This window comes from Chiloscyllium plagiosum, unplaced genomic scaffold (genome assembly GCF_037043375.1).
Source record: "Chiloscyllium plagiosum isolate Xiang-an unplaced genomic scaffold, Cpla_swu_hap1 HiC_scaffold_29, whole genome shotgun sequence".
Taxonomy (NCBI): Eukaryota; Metazoa; Chordata; class Chondrichthyes; order Orectolobiformes; family Hemiscylliidae; genus Chiloscyllium; species Chiloscyllium plagiosum.
The window spans coordinates 5695905-5717935 of NW_028270167.1; the positions used below are offsets into that span (position 1 = coordinate 5695905).

At 41.5% G+C, this 22031-nt stretch overlaps 1 protein-coding gene across 2 annotated transcripts; it reads left to right on the forward strand.

Annotated features, from left to right (window-relative positions):
• Window positions 1-697: 697 nt before the first annotated feature.
• Window positions 698-21926, forward strand: LOC122540580 (interleukin-18-like). Of its 2 annotated transcripts, XM_043676458.2 has the most exons (7): window positions 698-758; window positions 4245-4323; window positions 13878-13889; window positions 15819-15962; window positions 17344-17370; window positions 18886-19031; window positions 19765-21926. In XM_043676458.2, exons 1-7 carry the CDS (start codon window positions 708-710, stop codon window positions 19984-19986), a joined length of 681 nt encoding a protein of 226 aa, XP_043532393.1. In that variant the 5' UTR covers window positions 698-707; the 3' UTR covers window positions 19987-21926. The 2 variants fall into 2 exon arrangements, with proteins under 2 accessions (XP_043532393.1, XP_043532394.1); XM_043676459.2 differs by lacking the exon at window positions 17344-17370.
• Window positions 21927-22031: the final 105 nt, after the last annotated feature.

Below are 22031 nucleotides of genomic sequence, written 5' to 3' on the forward strand. Positions count from 1 at the left end.
AGCATGTCCACCTCTGTCGTTTTGCTGAGGCAAGCTTAAATTGTCTAAGATGCTGTACTGGAAAGCTGATTACAGAGGGGTAATGCCGCGGGCTGCTGACCAACTGTATTTGAACAAGGTGGGGTTGTTGATGTGTGTACTCTAAATTGTATAAGACATTGTGAAGCTTTTTTGCTGTGCTGCACCTGATATGTAAATCACAATAAAGGTCACCTGAATCTGCCCCGCGACTCGGACTCTCATTAAAAATATGAGATCTCACAGTGTGTAATGAGTGCATGAAGGATGGGGGAGCGTGTTTCGAGCATTTGGGAGTGGATGTGGGATTGGGGTTGTGTGAGGGGTGTGTGAGGGGTGGAGGTGTGGTGGGAGGTGAGGTAAGGGCAGTGTCTGAGTGGTGGGGGCTGGTTGTATCAATCTCACCTGAAACAGTCAATGAAGAGTTGAAAGCTGATAAAACTTCTGCCGAAATCCTGGCACTTTGTCCGGCTGCCTCCAAGGCTGCAGCTCAACACCACTGCCTCGAGAGTAATTAGGTTTGGGCAATAAATACTGGTTTAACCCGTGATCGCACTTCCTTCAAATAAATTAGAAATACACCGAGGGAGAAAGTGCAATAAATGACATCACTGAAGGAAATGAATCATCTGTCAGCTGTGGGTGGATAAAAAGCTCAGTTTGTACAGAAGCAGGAGAATACACAATCTATGTTTGCAAGGCGGAGGGTGGACATAGTCACCAGAGTGATTCTCACTAAAGTAAGTGTTTTTTTTTTGGTTTTCTAATAATTAACGTTGATGTTTAATTTTGAAGTGATGGAATCGAATAGGAGGCTCATTAGGTGACCCTTGGTTAAACTACCGCTAAATTGTGAAACAGATCTACTTTGACAAAAAAAGAATACATAGGTATTACAGGATTGGAGTTTGACGTACACACCCAGCTCGAGATAGGCTGATACTCTTTATGCCGGAGGGTTGATCTACTGAAAGTGTTTACATTTCTGGAAAATTTTGATCGGTTCAGCCTAAGTTTCCTCTCATTTTTCCTGCTACTGTGCAGTTTGGAGGGGACACAGGAGTCAATATAGTAAATATATTTCCACCTGTGTGGTGGGCAGCTGACCGAAGCTGGGAAGCGCAATAAGCACTGATGAATCCTATTTGGAATTCAGGAGAAATGTCTTTACCCAGAGAGTGTGGCGAGTATAGAACTCGCTCCCACAGCCAGTAGTGAATATCATTTCAAGGAAAATCTGTTTAAACTATGAGGGAGAAAGCATTATGCTGATGATGGGGTGAGATTGGGAAGAGGTTTATGTGCAGCATTAGCACCACTATAGAGCAGATGGCCCTGTCAGAGTGGATGTTGTGAAGGTGTTCCGGTTGGCAGGAGAGACAAGGATCTGAGAGCACAACGTTAGGGTAAAGGGAGATAAGGAGAAACTTCTTTAGCCAGCCACTGAAGACTGCGAAGGCCAGGTCACTGAGTATATTTAAAACAGAGATGGATAATTGCCCAGGAGATCAAAGGTTATGGGGAGAAAGTGGGGAAAATGGGGTTGAAAAACTGATCAGTCATGATCGAATGGTAAAGCAGACTTGATGGGCTGAATGGCCTAATTTCTCTCCTATTCTGGATCAGTGGTGCTGGAAGAGCATAGCAATTCAGGCAGCATCCGAGGACAGGCAAAATCGACGTTTCGGGCAAAAGCCCTTCATTAGGGCTTTTGCCCGAAACGTCGATTTTGCCTGTCCTCGGATGCTGCCTGAATTGCTATGTTCTTCCAGCACCACTGATCCAGAATCTGGTTTCCAGCATCTGCAGTCATTGTTTTTACCTCTAATTTCTCTCCTATGTCTTCTGGCCTTTCTGTGCTGTAAAAATCACCATAATTCAATGTACAAGTCTCACTAACATTAGACACCAAACCTAGGACTAGACAGAAAAACATTCTGTGAAAGGCAAGGTGTCCCTGAAGGGACCTGGCTCCATCCCCTTCTGATAGGTCCCAACCCACAATCTGACAAAACATAGCAATGAGTAGACCATCTGAGTCTCATTCTCTCCATATAGAATCACAGCATCCCTACAGTGTAAAAAGAGGCACTGACCTCCAAAGAACATCTCACCCAGACCCACCCCATCCCAGTAACCCTACATGAGGGTTTTTACCATGGCTAATCCACCTACCCTGCACACCCCTGAACAATATGGGAAATTTAGCATGGCCAATCTACCCAAACCACACAGTTGGTATCATCCTGCATTGCAAACCATGAGTTACCTGAGTCGTCTGCCCAGCTTCCCCTTAAAATACATTGAAATGATTAACTTCACCCACTTCCTCTGTAACAGCAAGATCCACATTCTCATTTCTCATGTATTAGAAAATGTACTTATGCTGATAGCTACTAGACTTAAGCTTCTGTGATGAGTTTAATGAAACACAGGAACCTGGATTCAGGTCTGAGTTGTCCAATGGTCATTCAGCCTCTGCCCCCTGTTCTCAGGCAAAGTTGATTATGTAGCATAAAAACAAAATAAATCTGAAATAAAAACAGCTGAAGAAACTCAGCAGGTCTGGCAGCATCTGTAGAGACAAACAATGTTTCAAGTCTGATATGACTTCTTCAGAACTCTTCTCTGCTGAAAACCAGGCCAAGGCCAATTATATCAAAATTAGGTAGGAGCTGGGAAATGGGGATTGGACACAGCTATTTGAAGGAAAGTCCACATTTGATATGTGGGAGGCTTTAAAAAGCTAGGTTGAAGATAGTGCAGGATAGGCATGTCCCTTGCTGTTGGGAGGCCTGTAATACAGCCCCACCAATGTAACTGCACCCTTATTTCTAAGTTCTACCCATAATGCCTCACTGCTCAAGCCCTCCATATTGTCCACCTTTAGCACAGTCTGATATCATCCGTGACCAGCAATGCAACTCCTACCCCTCCCCTTACTTCCCTCCCTGTCCTGTCTGAAGCATCTATATCCTGGAACATTTAGTTGCCAATCATGCTCTTCCTTCAACCAAGTCCCTGTGATCATAAAACCATTGTCCATAATTATTTTTGACTTTGGCTAATTACTGGTATGTAGACTCCTCAGGTTGGGATATTTTGATATTTTTGTAGATAAAATTGGTGTCCTGACCCAGCTGACTGTCGGGAATTATTAGACACTCTTTGGATGATTCCAGGACAGGTGATCCCTGGGGGAAGTAATCTGGACTGGTAACTGATTAAGACCATAAGACATGGGAGCAGAAATTAGGCCATTCAGCCCATCAGGTCTGTTCCGCCATTCAATCATGGCTGATAAGTTTCTCAACCCCATTCTCTTGCTTTCTCCTTGTAACCCTTGGTTCCCTTGATACTCAAGAAACAATCTCTCAGTCTTAAATGTACTCAATGACCTGGCCTCCACAGTCTCCTGTAGCAATGAATTCCACAGATTCACCATTGTCTGGCTGAAGAAGTTTCTCCTTATCTCTGTTCTAAAAAGCCTTCCCCTTACTCGAAGGCTGTGCTCTCAGGTCCTAATCTCTACCAATGGAAACATCTTCCCAACATCTACTCTGTCCAAGCCATTGAGTATTCTGCAAGTTTCAATTAGGTCCCTTCTAAACTCCATTGAGTATAGACCCAGTCCTCAAACATGCCTCATATGTTAAACTTTTCATTCCCAAGACCATTCTTGTGAACCTCCTCTGAACATGCTGCAGCACCAGTACATTCTTCCTGAGGTATGGGACCCAAAACTGTGCACAATACTTCAAATGTGTTCTAACCAGAGCCTTACAGAGCCTCCGAAGTACATCCCTGCTAATACATTCAAGTCCTCTCAAAATAAACGCCATCATTGGATTTGCCTTCCTAACTACTGACTCAATCTGCAAGTTTACCTTGAGAGAATCCTGGATGAGAACTCCCAAGTCACTTTGCACTTCAGATTTCTGAATTTTCTCCCCATTTACAAAAAAGTCCATGCCTCTATTCTTCCTACGAAAGTGCATGACCTCACAGTTTCCCACGGTGTACTCCATCTGCCACTTCTTTGTCCACTCTCCTAACCTGTCCAAATCCTTTTGCAGCCTCCCTGCTTCCTCAATGCTACCTGTCCCTCTACCTATCTTTATATTGTCTGCAAACTTAGCCAGAATGCCCTCAGTTCCTTCATTCAATTGATAATATAATGACTCGTTTGTAAATAAGTTTCATGATTTATTGTTGTTATTCCTCAGTCTCTTATCCTACAAGAAATGGAAAAGTGGCAGAAACTGAGACCAGTTGAGTTCAAGAATGGCATCTTGTGGCTTGAAGGTAGGTCTTTTTTGAATGATTCACATTTGATATTTGGGAAGAAAAATAAAGACGCAAATTCTGAACCCAATGTTGGATTAGAAAACTCCCCACTCATTGAGGTCTCCGTTCACCCTCTCTGAATTCTGGAGAATTTGAAGTCACACAGACTTAACTCTCTTGCCTCTTCCATCGAGGCTCTTTATTCTTTTACAAAATTAACCTAACATAGACCAACAGGCCGAATGACTGCAATATGTGCGCATACGTGCAAACACAAGCATACAAACCCAGACACAGACACTGAAACAAGAATGGGGGAAATGGTAGCATTGTAGACTGTCACAGATCTAATAATCGAGTGTCCCAGATTAATGTCTTCTTCTCCCCAGTCTAGAGGGTTTTAGTTTTGTCAATTTTAACACATGTGGATGGTGATGTGTTACAGTTCACTCAGAATCTAAGTTGTTGTGGTGACATTGACTACAACATCTATTTAAAAGTACATGTTCCCTGTAATTTGAAACAAGAATGGAAATTGCTGGAGAAGCTCAACAGGTCTGATAGCACCTGTAGAGAGAGAAACAGATTTAATGTTTTGGTTCTGCAGAAGGGTTGCTGGAACAGACACATTAAATTTGTTTTGCTGTCCCCACAGATGATGCCAGACCTGTTGAGTTTCTACAGCAATTTGTTTTTGTTTCAGATTTCCAGTTTTTGCGGCTCTTTGTTTTTTATTTTAGAATCTGGCACCCTGACTGATTTTTTTCTTTCCTATTCTGGGGCATGGGGGCCAGCTGCAGTTCTCAGATTGCACACTCACTGGGGTGTGTGGCAGAGTTAATTATTCACTCAGTAAACTCACTGAATCACAGTGAGGGCTCAGTGAGATGGTCTCATTTGCAGAGTGAATATTTCACCACATCCTTATTGAGTGAGGATCTGCTTCCAAGGACAAGGCTAGCAGAAACAGATTCAACAGCCTCTCATCTGATACTGAGGGTTTTGTGTTAATATTCCATTTGCTGGAATTGCAAAATGAGCAGAATTTTGAAAGTTAATGGAAAATTAGACTGGGGGCAAATTAGCAAATGCCTGTTCTTTTTTCCTTTGTCTCTTTTTCCCCCTTATTTCCCACACGACCACCTAACAGTGGTAGTGCTTCTAATTTGCCTCAGCACTTGTGTGTGTGTATATGCAGGTGTGAGACAGTGAAAGACAACAGGTGTAGAAATGTTTATTCATTTTCCACCATCCGAGTGGTCAGTGTGACAAGTAATGCCCTTCTCGACAAAGGGCAATGTTGCATGATCAAACAGTGAAGGGGAGGGCAGGGATTAAACCAAAATAGAGTTGGAGGGGGAAATAAAACTCTCCACTCCCTGCAGCGCACACCTCTCCCTGAACAGCTTGAGGGTGTTGGTAGATACCGTGTGCTCCTTCTTTAGGCTCGAATGTAACCATGGAAATGCTTGTTCTTTATCTGGAAGATTTAATTAAACTCAATTGAACTGTATTGTTAAGTAATTTCCTCTAAGATGCATAGCTTCATGAGGACTATGCAGCAGAAAAAACAATTAGAAGGAATTGAGATAAAGTTCTGGTTATATACGATATACAACATAAAATAGTCATTTGGTCCAACCAGTGTGTGTGGGTGATAATGCTCCACTCATACCTCATATTTTCCCTCACGTAAAATTACCCCAATTAAGTGATTGTGATAAATTCAGCCCAGGTGGACCTCATAGAATAAGCATTGTCTGACTGGGGCTGTTAATCCAGTCCAATCAGAGAGCATTGGCTGATAGATAAGAGCAGGAGTGTCTACCGCACTTAGGCGGTAGTGTGGGGGTTAAAAAAAATAAACAGGGGACTCATTCCCCTTCACTGTTTGATCACACAGCACTGCCTTTTGATGTGAAGGGCAGTGTTTGTCACTGGCCACTTGGGTGTTTGCCTAATTTGAGTGTATGTGCAAGGACTCTCCTTGAAGGCGACTATCCCTAGACCAGCTGCCCTACAGGAAGAGAGAAGGAGAAGGAGAGACCAGCACTCCCACTGCTGGTCTCTGGGACCCCGCCCAGAAAAAAAAAGAACAGGAGTGTCTTTGATTTGATCCCTGCCCTCCCCTTCACTGTTTGATCACGCAGCATTGCCCTTTGTTGAGAAGGGCACTGCTTGTCACTGGCCATCCTGATGTTTCCTTTCTTCCTGCTGGTGGAAATTGATTTGAAGATTTGTACGCCTCCTGTCTTTCACTGTGTCTCACACCTGCACACACACAACATGGGTGCTGGGGAAAATATAAGCACTACCGCAGTTAGGTGGTAGTGTGGGGGCAAGGAGAAAGAGGGGGGAAAAACATAACCGGAAATAAAAAGAGGAGTGTCTTTGATTTAATCCCTGCCCTCCCCTTGACTTTTTGATCACACAGCATTGCCCTTTGTTGAGAAGGGCACTTGCCATTCGAGTGTTTCCTTTCATCCTGGTGGTGGAATATAAATAAAGATTTACACACTCATTGTTCTTCACTGTGTCCTACACCTGCGCGCACACACACAAAAAGACTGAGGGACCTGGATCAGTGTGAAGGACTCTCCATGTGTAAATGAGATAACCAGAATCCAGAGAAAGTAATTTCCTGTCATGGTGAAAGGAAAGGCTGGTAGATATAGAGAATGCTGGATGACGAAAGAAATTGAGGGTTTGGTTAAGAAAAAGAAAGAAGCATATGTAAGGTATAGACAGGATAAATCGAGTGAATCCTTAAGAGTATAAAGGAAGTAGGAGTATACTTAAGAGGGAAATCAGGAGGGCAAAAAGGAGACATGAGATAGCTTTTGCAAATAGAGTTAAGGAGAATCCAAAGGGTTTTTATTAGTACATTAAGGACAAAAGGGTAACTAGGGAGAGAATAGGACCCCTCAAAGATCAGCAAGGTGGCCTTTATCTGGAGCCGCAGAAAATGGGAGAGATACTTAACGAGTATTTTGCATCAGTATTTACTGAAAAAAGGATATGAAAGATATAGGAAGTAGTGAAATAGGTGGTGACACCTTGCAAAATGTCCATATTACAGAGGAGGAAATGATGGATGTCTTGAAATGCATAAAGGTAGATAAATCCCCAGGACCTGATCAGGTGTACCCAGAACTCTGTGGGAAGCTAGAGAAGTGATTGCTGGGCCTCTTGCTTAGATATTTGTATCATCGATAGTCACAGGTGAGGTGCCGTAAGACTAGAGGTTGGTTAACGTGGTGTCACTATTTAAGAAGGGTAGTAAGGACAAGCCAGGGAACTATAGACCAGTGAGCCTGACCTCGGTGGTGGGCAAGTTGTTGGAGAGAATCCTGAAGGACAGGACGTACAGTTATTTGGAAGGGCAAGGACTGATGAGGGATAGTCAACTTGGCTTTGTGCGTGGGAAATCATGTCTCTCAAACCTGATTGCGTTTTTGAAGGAGTAACAAAAGGAAATTGATGAGGGCAGAGCAGTAGATGTGATCCATTTGGACTTCAGTAAAACGTTCTACAAGGTTCCCCATGGAAGACTGGTTAGCAAGGTTAGGTCTCACGGAAAAAAGGGATAACTAGCCATTAGGATACAGAACTGGCTCAAAGGTAGAAGACAGAGGGTGGTGGTGGAGGGTTGTTTTTCAGACTGGAGGCCTATGACCAGTGGATTGCCACAAAGATCGGTGCTGGGTCCTCTACTTGTTGTCATTTACATACATGATTTGGATGTGAGCATAAGAGGTACAGTTAGTAGGTTTGCAGATGACACCAAAATTGGAGGTGTAGTGGACAGCGAAGAGGGTTACCTCAGATTACAACAGGAACTTCACCAGATGAGCCAATCGGCCGAGAAGTGGCAGATGAAGTTTAACTCCGATAAATGCGAGGTGCTGCATTTTGGGAAAGCAAATCCTAGCACGACTTATACACTTAATGGTAAGGTCCTAGGGAGGGTTGCTGAACAAAGAGACCTTGGAGTGCAGGTTCATAGCTCCTTGAAAGTGGAGTCGCAGGTAGATAGGATAGTGAAGAAGGCGTTTGGTATGCTTTCTTTTATTGGTCAGAGTATTGAGTACAGGAGTTGGGAGGTCATGTTGCGGCTGTACAGGACATTGGTTAGGCCACTGTTGGAATATTACGTGCAATTCTGGTCTCCTTCATATCGGAAAGATTTTGTGAAACTTGAAAGGGTTCAGAAAAGATTTACAAAGATGTTGCCAGGGTTGGAGGATTTGAGCTATAGGGAGAGGCTGAACAGACTGGGGCTGTTTTCCCTGGAGTGTCAGAGGCTGAGGGGTGATCTTATAGAGGCTTACAAAATTGAGGGGCATGAATAGGATAAAAAGACAAAGTCTTTTCCCTGGGGTAGGGGAGTCCAGAACTAGAGGGCATAGGTTTAGGGTGAGAGGAGAAAGATAAAAGAAACCTAAGGGGCAACTTTTTCACGCAGAGAGTGGTACGTGTATGGAATGAGCTGCCAAAGGAAATGGTGGAAGCTGGTACAACTGCAACATTTACGAGACATTTGGATGGGTATATGAATTGGAAGGGTTTGGAGGGATATGGGCTGGGTGCTGGCAGATGGGACTAGATTGGGTTGGGATATCTGGTTGGCATGGACGGGTTGAACTGAAGGGTCTGTTTCCATGCTGTACATCTCTATGACTCTCTAAGTAAAGGGTGACTTGGTGACAGGATACCAGCCCCTGTGGCGTTGTTTTATCCACAAGAGAAAATGTTCTCTTGGTTTCCATTCTATCAAACTCTATTATAAATTTCCAAAACCCTTCACCTCGATTAGGTTACCTCTCAGCCTTATTTTGTTTTCAAGGGAAAAGACTGAATCATTCCCAGACATTTCAGGCATCATCCTTGTAAACCTTTACTACACTGTCCTATCACCTCTAAATAGACTTTTATATATAAATATAAAACAACTCCACACAGTGTTCCAAGTGTCGCATAAGTTCAATGCAGGTTTAACATAATTATTGAAGTGGTCATAGCTGAAACAGGGTCCTGATTTGAATAAAAAGGAACCATGAGAGTATGAGGCACAGGTTGGCAAGGATGGGTTGCAGAAATGTGTTACAGGGGTTAAGAGCAAATTGGCAACACTTCATATTTAAAAAAAATGTGCATGAAATACAACAATGATTAATTCCTGTCTGACATAAAAAAAACATGTAATAAAAATAAATAAAACACATGAAATTTGGGATATCAGATTTAAAGAGGAGACATTTAGAGTTGCCCATATATGTAGCATTTGGAGGATTTGGAGAATTGCAAAATTTAGATTAGATTAGATTAGATTAGATTACTTACAGTGTGGAAACAGGCCCTTCGGCCCAACAAGTCCACACCGCCCCGCCGAAGCGCAACCCACCCATACCCCTACATTTACCCCTTACCTAACACTATGGGCAATTTAGCATGGCCAATTCACCTGACCTGCACATCTTTGGACTGTGGGAGGAAACCGGAGCACCCGGAGGAAACCTACGCAGCAAGCCTAAGGACAAAAAGTTTGCTCAAGAGGGGTGAAATAGAGGACGAGAGCAAAATTGCAGGGAACATAAAAACTGATCATAAAATCTTATATAAAAATGAGAAGAGAAAATGATTACTAAGGACAAATACAAGCACCTCACAGTCAAAAACTGGGGAAATTTTAATGGGGAACAAAGAAATAACAGAAGAATTGAACACAAAAGTGGGAACAAATAACCTCCTGGAAATAGGTCTAGATCTAGTGAGAGAACATAATTAATGAAAATCAGTATTAGTGAGAAAATTCTTTGGAAAATTAATGGGGTTAAAGGCTGACAAATCTCCAGAGCTTGATAATCTACATCCGAGACTACTAAAGGAAGTGCTGAAAATGTGTTGCTGGAAAATTTGTGGCGGATATCCTTCCATATCTGTCACAAATTCACCTGCACCTTCACACACATCATTTACTGCATCCACTGCACCCGATGTGGCCTCCTCTATATTGGAGAGACAGGCCGCCTACTTGCTGAATGTTTCAGAGAACACCTCTGGGACACCCGGACCAACCAACCCAACCACCCCGTGGCTCAACACTTCAACTCCCCCTCCCACTCCACCAAGGATATGCAGGTCCTTGGACTCCTCCATCGCCAGACCATAGCAACACGATGGCTGGAGGAAGAGCGCCTCATCTTCCGCCTAGGAACCCTCCAACCACAAGGGATGAACTCAGATTTCTCCAGTTTCCTCATTTCCCCTCCCCCCACCTTGTCTCAGTCAAATCCCTCGAACTCAGCACCGCCTTCCTAACCTGCAATCTTCTTCTTGACCTCTCCGCCCCCCACCGCCACTCTGGCCTATCACCCTCACCTTAACCTCCTTCCACCTATCGCATTTCCAACACCCCTCCCCCAAGTCCCTCCTCCCTACCTTTTATCTTATCCTGCTTGGCACACTCTCCTCATTCCTGAAGAAGGGCTCATGCCCGAAACGTCGATTTTCCTGCTCCTTGGATGCTGCCTGACCTGCTGCACTTTTCCAGCAACACATTTTCAGCTCTGATCTCCAGCATCTGCAGACCTCACTTTCTCCTACTAAAGGAAGTGGCCCTGTAAATATTGGATATATTGGTTGTCATCTTCCAAAGTTCTACACACACTGGAGAATTCCTACAGATTAAACGGTGGCCGTTTTAACCCACTATTTAAAAAAGAGAAGCGATAAAACAGACAATTACAGACCTGTTAGACTAACAGATGTGGAAAATACTACAGCCTATAATAAAAGATGCGATAATAGAACAAGTAGGCGGCCTGTCTCTCCAATTAAATGAGACCTGGATTGATGAAAGGTAAATCATGCTTAACAAACCCACTGGAATTCTTTGAGGATGTAATTACCAGAGTAGATGCAATTTAGATTTTCAGAGGGCTTTTGATAAGCTCCTTCATTAGAGTTTAGGAGACAAACTTAAAGCACATGGGATACAGAACAATATATTGGCATGGATTAAGAATTGTTTGACAGACAGGAAACAGAGTGGGAATAAATGGGTCTTTTCTAAATGGCAAGTAATGTTTGGTAGGGTACTGCAAGGATCGGTACTTAGACCCCATTATTCACATTATATATTAATGACCTAGAACTGCAACATTTCCAAGTTTACTGATGACACAAAACAGGGCAAGATTGTGAGTTTTTAGGAAATGCAAGGAGTCTTAAAGTGATCTAGACAAGTTGAGTGGGTGGGTAAACACATGACAAATGCAGTACAACAAGGTTAGATGTGAAGTTTAGTATGGAAAAAATAAATATAAAGTATTTAAATGGCAATATATTGGGGAGTGTAGAGCACAAAATGACCTCTGTTTTCTTGTACACCAGTAAATGAAAATAACAGGCAACTGCATCAAGCAATTAGGAAGGCAAATGGTATACTGTACCTTCAGTACAAGAGGGATTGGAGTTCAGCAGTAGGGATGTCTCAGATTTCATGTTTTGGTTCCAGCGACTCTTCTTCAGAACTGGAACTAAAACATTAAATCTGTTTCTCTCTCTCTCCACAGGTTCTGTGAGACCTGCCGAGTTTCCCTAGCAATTTCTGTTTTTGTTTCAAATTTCAGGGAATGTTGATTATAACATGCAATTAAAGGTACTTGTCACCACAATAACTTGGATTCTCAGTGAACTGTAACACATCACCATCCATACATGTTAAAAATTCAGAAGGTTAGATTCTCATGGGGGCAACTGGGGCTCCTTACAATTTAACCAGAACTTGCTTCTACATCTTTGTGCTGCACTTAGTGACTTTCATGCAGCCACTAACACATTACAACTTTTGGAACATTGAGATCTTACCAACTTTGCACATGCAGGATGTGAACATGACCAAGTCTGAAAAAGAAAAGTATTGAAATTTACTTTGAAAAGCCCCAGCTCTTGAAAATATCAATATCTGATCAGATGCTGGGTGTGTGAATGGAAAAATATGATTATCTACAAATCTAACCTGCTCAGAGATAGAGAGAAGATAGAGAGAGGCATAACTGTTTCCATTAAGACTGAAATTAAACATTTTAACTTTTTGATCAGTAGCTTGAGCATTTTTGGCTCTTTGGACAATTGAATTATACCACACAGGAGAGTCCCTTCTGACCTATCGAGTCTGCACTGATCTTTCTACACTAATCTCACTTTCCAACACGTGGCTTATGTTACAACATTGAATGTTATGACATTTCTAGTGCTCATCCACATACAATCCATTATTCTGAACTGGCCAAGGCATTATATGGAATCAAAACCAGAAATTGTTGGAAAAACTCAGCAGGTCAGGCAGCATCTGTGGAAAGAAAGCAAAATTAACGTTCCAGGTCTATTGACCCTTCTCATGAATGCTACTGGACCTGCTGGGTTTTTCCAACAACTTTTTTGTTTTGCTTCTGATTTCCAGCATTTGCGATTCTTTTGGTTTTTTTAAGGGATTATATGGATCTGAAATGATTAGGGGACATTTAAATTTAGATGAAGGGATTTAATTTTCTCATTTCCTTCAGTTAGTTCTCTTGGACAATCTGATATCAACCTTGGTTTAAGTTATAGATGACATCATTTCAACTATTAATTTCCCATACCCTCATCCCAAAGTCTGAAGCATAAACAAACTGCTCTCTGGTGACTAGATAACAGACTAATTCTTAAACCTAAACCCACAGACTTCCTGGTGTGGTAATTCAGCAAGAGCCATAACATTGCTCAGAATTCAAAGAACAAACCCACTGAACAATCTCAGACTTTTACACCTTGCAAATTGATCACCAAATGTTGTTTAAGGTTCAGAAGACCAAAAAAACCCTTCCTTAAAAGAATTGTTTTTAGTCAATGCTGATAATTTTGAATAATTTGTTGTGGCACACCGCAGTCAGGTACTCACTATTCCGTGAATACTCAGTGTAGGTTAAACACTTCTTGCCTGGTGTGTTAAGTATCAGTTCAACCCAGGAAATGATATGAGATGTTAACTTTATATTTAGCCATCAGTTGTGGGTGACACTGCGGGTCAAAAAGCCATGGGTTCAAGTCCCATTCAGCAGAGCTGAACTCAGAAACCGGGACTGAGGGAATGCTGTCTTTCAGATGGGATGTTGAATGCTATTCACAAATTCCCAAAACACTTTACTGTTCCTTTTACTTTTGGCATGGAGTCTCTTATGACAGAATTAATGCAGACAGCCTTGAGTGCCTGAAGAACTCCCCCCGCACTGTAAAGTGAAGTACTGGAACTATTGGTTGGTGCCTCAGTTTAACATCACATCTGAGAGATGGCACTCCACACAATGCAGCACTCTGCAATAAAAGTGTCTGCCTAGCTCAATACTCTGAGGTGGAGTCTTTTCAGTAGGAGGTGAAAGTGCTAGCCATTGATCTATAACTGACAATATACAGCTGTTTTATTTTATGATTCATTTTTGAATGATACTTATCAATAACAACCAATACAGCAAGCAGTCAAGAATTAATTCTTTCTTTTCTTTTATAACCTGTGCGGAAACATGAAGAATCTCCAAGAGGTAAGATATGGAAACTTCCAAATATTTAAATGCTGAAGAGTCTATTTTTGTGGTTCCATCTTCCAATACTGTCAGACACTTCCTTCTCTCTCCTTGACATCTCGACATAAAGTTTATTTTCTCTATTGTAATGCAGTTGATGATCCATTTAAATCCTTGTGTAAATATATTTAAAAAATAACTTGCATTTTTATAGCATCTTGCATGACATCATTAAAATACTATTGAAGCATAGTCCCTGAAATAAATGAAACAGGACAACCAATGTATACACAGCAAGTCCCTGCAAATGGCTGTATGATAATGACAGGATCATCTGTGCTTTTTAATGTTAAATCCATTGTTTGGAATAGTGCCCATAGGGTCCTTACCATTCTGCTGGGAGGGTGTACAGGATCATTGGCTTGACAGATCATCCGAAAGAGCTGTTTGGGCAGCACAGCACTAACTAAGATCATTTGCTTTGAAGTGGGATTAGAAGTCATGACCTTCTCAGTCCAAGAGGAGAGCTACTGAGCCACAGCTGACAATTCAGGGAATGGCTAAGGGAATGATGGAGGGAGTCAAACATTGGTGAGGAGATACTGAGAAGCTAAAAGAACTGGGGTGCATGCTGGAGAGAGTACAGTTTCAGCAAAAAGAATCCAGGCAGGTGATGACATTGAGGTGTTGTTGCTGGACTTGTATTCCAGAGATTGTGATATTTCTCTGGAGACCCAGGTTCATTGCCTTCCAAATAAAATGGTGAAACATTATTTTTTTAAAACTGGAGAAAATTGCAAACTAAATGGCTATCTGGCTACATGTGGTATAACCCACTACTGCCTTTCTTAAGGAAGGAAATCTGCCATCCTTACTTAATATCTTGATTCCAGACCCATAGCAATACCATTAATTGGTCTCTAAAATCTGAACACTTCTTGCAAGAAGCACTTAGGGCGTTAAGGAACAGAATGTACTCTGAGTGGGGGACTCCACCACCAAGAGACACTCAGTAGCACTAGTACTGACTGAGACAACTGAGTCCCAAAGGAAAACATTGCGAGACTGGATCGTAGCTGGTGGTGAGGGAAACATTTCTTGACATCCCCAATCTACTTGCATCTGTCAGTATCCCATCTTCACACTGAATGCCTCCATCATGATGTGTGGCACTACTACAGCACTTAGTGGGATATATTTTGAACAATTCATGACTTGTCAGAGAATCACAGAATCCATACAGTGCAGAAATAGGCCATTTGGCCCATTGAGTCTACACTGACCTTCTGAAGAGCATCCCACCCCATCCCCATAACCCCATATTTACTATGGCTAACCCATCAACCTGCGCAACACTGGACACTATGGGTCAATTTAGCATGACCAATCAACCTAACTTGCACATCTTTGGACTGTGGAAGGAAACTGGAACACCCAGAGGATACCCACACAGACAGTTATCTGAGACTGGAATCAAACCCAGATCCATGGTGCTGTGAGGCAACAGTGCTAACCACTGAGCCAGTGTCACCCCAGTTCTTTCTAGCTGAGTAATAAACAAAACCACTAGCTGTTTACATTTATTAGAGATAAGGATGTAGGGGACAGTGTAAAGACTTTTAAGGAAGTATGCCATCCCAAAATTCTGATAATGCATTAAAGTTTTTAAATTATGGGCCTGATTTTCCAGGACGTGAGAACCCTACACATTCCAATCAAGATTCTTTCAGAAGTGTGGAGCCATAATTCCATTCTGATAATTTCCACAGTGCAGAACTATCATAGGAAGATTATCCGCATAAGTGATGGTGTTCCCATTGTTATTGGTTGCGATGATGTCACAGGCTCAGGAGCAGGTTCCTATTTTGAATTCGATGGGAATTGTGATTTTAGAAAAGACCTTTTTGATGCTGTCACCTGTCTGTAAAATACTTCATTTTTGTTTAGATTTCGAGGAAGACTGTCTCGAATTTTCACACAAGGACAGCGTGTTTGTGAAGGATTTTCATCAGAAACTATTGGTATTCACAGGAAAAGAAAGTTGCGGAGAAGCAAAGTTTCGTGATCTGAATAAGATCGAAAAGGCTGATGGTATTTTTTTGTTGGGAAATTTAACAAATGAATAATCAATGAACATTTTGTGTCATTTTGAAGTTCTGATTAAATTTATTTTCTTGTTTGTTAGGTGTTTATGTATGTACTGAAAGAGGCTGAGCAATTGCAATAGAATCTATAATTAACAGGATAAAGCCCATACAGACATGCTGTGTGCCTGTTGGGTTTAGTGTTTTGCTGTATTGGGTCAATGTATAAAAAACTGCAGAATGATTGCAGCATAGCAAGAGGCTGTGGGAAAGGAATTCACCTACTCATACACTCCCAACCCATTCCCCATGGACCTGTATATTTTTACTTTGTTAGATGGGTGATCCAGCTCCCTCTCTGCACCACACTCTCAGGTAGTGGCCTCCAGATCTGAACCATCTTTTGCAATGAAAACATTTCCTCCTATCACCATTCCCTCTTTTGCCAACTACTTTAAGTGTGCCTTCTGATCCTCAATTTTGCATCATAAGGAAGTTTCTCACTTTCTTACTCAACAAAACCTCGTAATGGTTTTGAACATATCTATCAAGTATCCTCTTCTCTAAGGAAAATAGTCCCAACTACTCTTGTTTATCAACAGAACTGAATGCCTTTAAATTCTTCTAAAATTGTGGTGCCTAGAAGTGACCATTCACCAATCCAAGTAATGTTGAGTGACTTGGGTCGGAAAGTCCCACCAGTTCATTCTCTAACTTTGTTGGTACAATGCTGATTATGAAACTTGCCGCATATCCCATAGCCACTGCTAACTCACTCCCTGTGCCATGGTTCATTCTTATCCCAGCTACACTGTCCACTGTCCAAAGTTGCTTCTACCCTCCGATAACTCAAACTCCTAATGTCAGTACTGATTTGCCAGGCCACAGACTCTACAATTACAAACCCCACTCAATCCCTGTCTGACAGCCATGAGACACAGAGTCTATTTATCTGTTGCTGGGGTAAAAATCATGGAACCCCCTTTCTAGCAGCAGAGAGTGTCCCTTCATTACCTGGACTGTAACAGTTCAAGAAGCCTGTTCATCACCATCTTCTCAAGAGACAATTAGGAATAAGCAATAAACACTGGTCTTGCTTAGGCTGTCAAAATGCCATGAACAAATCATGAAGTTTCTGTACCCAAACACTTGCTCTAAAACCTGAGATTCTATTACATTCTCATCTGACCAAATACATTTCTACTGTTGTTTTTAATTACTTGTGCATCTGAGCTCCCAACTCCTTGTGATCTTCCCCTCACCCAGTCTCTCATATTTGCAAAATAATTATTTAATTATAATAAAATGGAAGGGTGGTGTGACTAGATAGAAATTAGCTGCTGACTCTTAGTCACTAATTTGATTTTTTTAAATCCCTCTGTGATCAGCAATGAGGCCTGACAACTTAGTGAATGGTAAGTTATTCGGAACTGAATATCTAGAAATACACAGAAATTACAATTAGAAGTTTTGTGAAAGTGGTCATTCTCCAATCTGCAAATCAACCCAGTGAAAAGGCAAAGGGTAAAGCTCTTGTGGCATAGTGGTAGTGTCTACATCTGAGTTAGAAAATCCAGATTCAAGTACCATCCTGTTCCAGAGGTGTTATGACATAGCCAAATACATTTATAAAAAACAATAATGTCTACAATTGTACCAGGCAGCTCCATGACTAACTTTCAACAAGAAAGTAAGTTTGGGTTTTTCAAGGGAAAGATGGTCTTTCAGCTCTCTTAAACTTCAATCATTAGTTAGCAGAACATAACTCAGAGACTGGTGACACCTCATGTGTGTTAGATCAAAATTAACTCTCTGTCTCTCAGGAGCCCTGCCAAGGGCTGATTTGGAGCAGGAGATTAAAACTGACCAGATTACCTGATGGCTTTGTGGCTAATTGCATCATCTAGGGGTTGTCTAGATTAGAGTGGTGTTGGAAAAGCACAGCAGGTCAGGCAGCATCCGAGGAGCAGGAAAATCAATGTTTTGGGCAAAAGTCCTGATAAAGGACACGGGAGTGATTTTGCATCTGAGCTCAGTTAGATTATACTACATCTTAGGGCAGGTCCAATTTCTTAACATCTGAAACTGAGCTCTGTCCGGAGGGTCACTGAAGATGTTACCTAGTATGGTAATAAAACATCTGAAAAAGAACCTTTCAGCTCTGTGAGCAAACCTACATCCAGAACTAGGCCTTAACACCAGTTTGTACTAGCTCCATGGCTATCCCCCAATATCTCATCCAAATAGCATTTGACCCTGGGTCATTGATATAGAAAGGCAATTTGATCAGCAAAAGCATCACAGTTCAACCAGATCTCAATACCACCTCATGAACACATCTTCATGAAAGGGGGAATTGCAAAATGTGGAATGGCTGGTGGTGGGAGTAAAGATTTTAAAAAGTTATCATATTAAAATAATGAATTCTCCATTTTGGGGGATGGAATTAACTTAGTTCAATTAGTCTAAACTGTGCTGACCTTTAAAACTTAGAAGTTACTCCTGACTTACTATGTCAAAATGTTACAGAACTGTGAACAACTCTATAAAATCTTATTTTAATCTTTTCTAACGTAAGGGAAACAATCGCAAATTTGCCAGTGTCCCAACATGACTAAAGTCCCTCACCCGGCACTATTCTAGTAAAGCTTCTCCGTATTACGGCTTGGACATCCTTCCAACGATGCAAAGCCAAAATTGGACAGTGCTATGGTCAGGGCCCAACCTTACTTTTATAAAGGTCTAGCCTAAGTTTCTTGCTTTTGTAATCTGTGCTTCTATTTATAAAGTTAAGATTTGCGTGTTTTTGTTAATCAGCATTCTAATATATCCTAAAGTCCTGTGCATATGTACATTCCCAGGTTCCTGGGACCAGTTTGATTCTAGTTACAAAAATGATTGCTTATGCTTTGTTTTTGTCCTTTTCATAGGCATCAAGTTTGACGTAATTTACCACGAGTTAACAAACTGCAAAACATGTGGATTCAAGGATTCATTTCCAGTCTCCTTTGTAGTTCATTACAACTCAAAGACATATCAAATGTCATGCAGCGAGTCCAAATGTATTGAATTTCTAGTGAGTGCAGTTCTAAGATTATTATAATAAACCTTCACCTCAAGGCATGCTTTGCAATACTGACCAGGAGGGATAACAGGTTTGAGAAATGGAACATGTTACCCTTCTCCCACTCACTATCAGCAGTACAAAAAGGGTCTCAAGCTCAACTTGACATTTAATGGGCTATGGGGGGCTACAAGTGCTTTTAAAATACTTGGAGTCAAAAATAGCCTCTCAGGCAGATACAGTTGAGGAAACACAAATTTCCACTCCACATAGCAATGGGTTGCATGTCCTTAGCTTTAATACATCCATGTCTTTTAATTCATTCATGGAAGGTACATGCTACTGGTAAGGGAAGAGGGTGATGGGAAACCACTTGTTGAACTGCACCAGTCCATGTGGTGTTGGTATAGCCACGGCTCTCCAAGTTTTGGCAAAAACCCCTAGATGTTCATAAGGAGGACTTTACAGGGTCACAGTAAGCATTTGTCATTTCAGACTCCCAGGTACTCAAAGTATAACATTATAAAATAAAGGAAGTATTCTCTTCCTCTGGAAGTGAACACAGTATCCTTTATGGGCATAAGAACTTGTTTCATGAATTTTAATGATTTCTGTATCTGCATTGTCTGGTTTCTTTGCTCCTTATTATGTTTAGTTTTTTTAGTGGAAATATTGCACTTAGAATAAACTGCCCTGGATATGCAGTGAAAAATTTTGATTTTTTAAATCTTTTTTTTTAAATCAGGAGCAGAATACCACAGAAGAAGAAATAGTGGATAGGAGCAAACGCAACATCATATTCTACAGGAAGGCTCTCGAGGGACAATTTTCAATGTTTGAATCGGAGTTGGCACGTGGTTACTGGTTGTGTGCAGAACATGAAAAGGGACTTTATAAATTAGCATTGAAGGAGGTGAAAGTAGACGTTGACGAAGGAACCCTGCTGAGGTTGTCACTGTGTAAATAGAATACCGGGAAGAACAGACCCCAACTAGAACCCTAAAATTAAGGTGACGCCTCCCCCACCCTCTAAAAAGGTGCAACGTTGAGAATGACTCTAAGCTGACATTTTACATTAGTGACCTGTACATTTTAATCCACATTGCAGTTATTTTAGGCATTGCATCACCATTTTCCCCCCAAATTGATAATTATCAGTGGTTTGTAAAAAGAAATGTACATAGTTGCCTCAGGGAAAATGTAGTCAAGCAAATGTTTTGATTTACTAAGGGGTTAATCTGTAACTTTACTAGGGTAGGGATATTTTTAGAAGTAGTTGCTTTAGCAGAGAAGGAACAAGTTAACATTTTGTTTGGATAATCAGATTTGATGAAGATCGAAAGTTGTGCAGTTATTCTTACATATGGAACAGAGGTAAATACCTGTAAAGTTGCTTAACTATATTTAGTGTATTTTACCATCCTTTTGTCATTGTGGAAACACTTGCAGGTAGGTTTACCTGCTACAGAACTACATTTTTAAAAAAAAATCTATGATGTCTGTCACTTATACTTGTTCAAATTTGTTCAAATGCAATTTAAATAGATTCAAACTGAGGTCTACTCAGTGAGGCTGGACCCTTTACCTTTGGTAACCTTGTGTGGGGCAATAAACCCCACCCAGCATGGCTTTTCTGTACCAATCCTCCAACATAGTAAGTGTCCTCATCATTGATATTCATTTATAACAGATTCATTTATAACAATGACGGTTGGAGGAAGAACGCCTCATCTTCCGGCTAGGAACCCTCCAACCACAAGGGATGAACTCGGATTTCACCAGTTTCCTCATTTCCCCTCCCCCCACCGTCTCAGTCAAATCCATCAAATTCAGCACCGCCTTCCTAACCTGAGATCTTCTTCCCGACCTCTCCGCCCCCACCCCAGTCTGACCTATCACCCTCACCTTGACCTCTTTCCACCTATCACATTTCCGACGCCCCTCCCCCAAGTCCCTCCTCCCTACCTTTTATCTTAGCCTGCTGGACAAACTTTCCTCATTCCTGAAGAAGGGCTTATGCCCGAAACGTCGATTCTCCTGTTCCCTGGATGCTGCCTGACCTGCTGCGCTTTTCCAGCAACACATTTCCAGCTCTGATCTCCAGCATCTGCAGACCTCACTTTCTCCCCATTTATAACAGATAGTCAGGTCCTCTAACCAATGCTATACTCAGGTAACATTTTTGGATTGAACTGATGATGTTTATTGGGTGAGACTAGGCAGGGGTGACAGAGGGGCAAACAACCTATCATTTGATTGTTATAATGCAGTCTGATCAAGACATTTTCAGCTGTCACCCTGTGGTTTGTGATGGATTTAAGACCTGTAACTACTTTGAAATTTCTTGAGGAAAAAATAACAATCAAGGAAAATATTTATAACTAAGAATCTGGTTTCCATGCTCATTAGAATAAATGGCAAGTATGTATGCATATATATTATATAAATAAAACAATTTTCTGGAAATTCTCAGCTTTGATTGCAAAAAGTTATTTTTTCAGGTTGAGGTGACGTTTTGTCAGAGTGTAGAGGAGTTCAAAAATACACTGTTTTGCTGTCAAATAACTTGCTGTTTCATTAAAAAAGCCTCAAGTAGATTTAAGAGCTGGGTAGGAGTGGAGAGTCTAGTTTAGTGGTAACATTATGTCTTGGTCAAAAGCTGATGAATACTGATATTGTTTCAGACAGTCCTGGCAAGTCAAGACTACAATATGGATTCTAAATACTGAGTTGCCTTCCAGTGAGAGGCTCATCTCTATTTAGAGTGACCAGTGGGTCAGGAGTGTTATTTCTATCTTAGGCCAAAGGAACAGAGGACCAAGAGTAGACTGACTAGCCTGTCTAGAATGAAGGAGAAAGTGAGGACTGCAGATGCTGGAAATCAGAGCAGAAAAATGTGTTGCTGGAAAAGCGCAGCAGGTCAGGCAGCATCAAAGGAGCAGGACAATCGACGTTTCGGGCATAAGCCCTTCTTCAGGAATGAGGAGGGTGTACCAAGCAGGCTAAGATAAA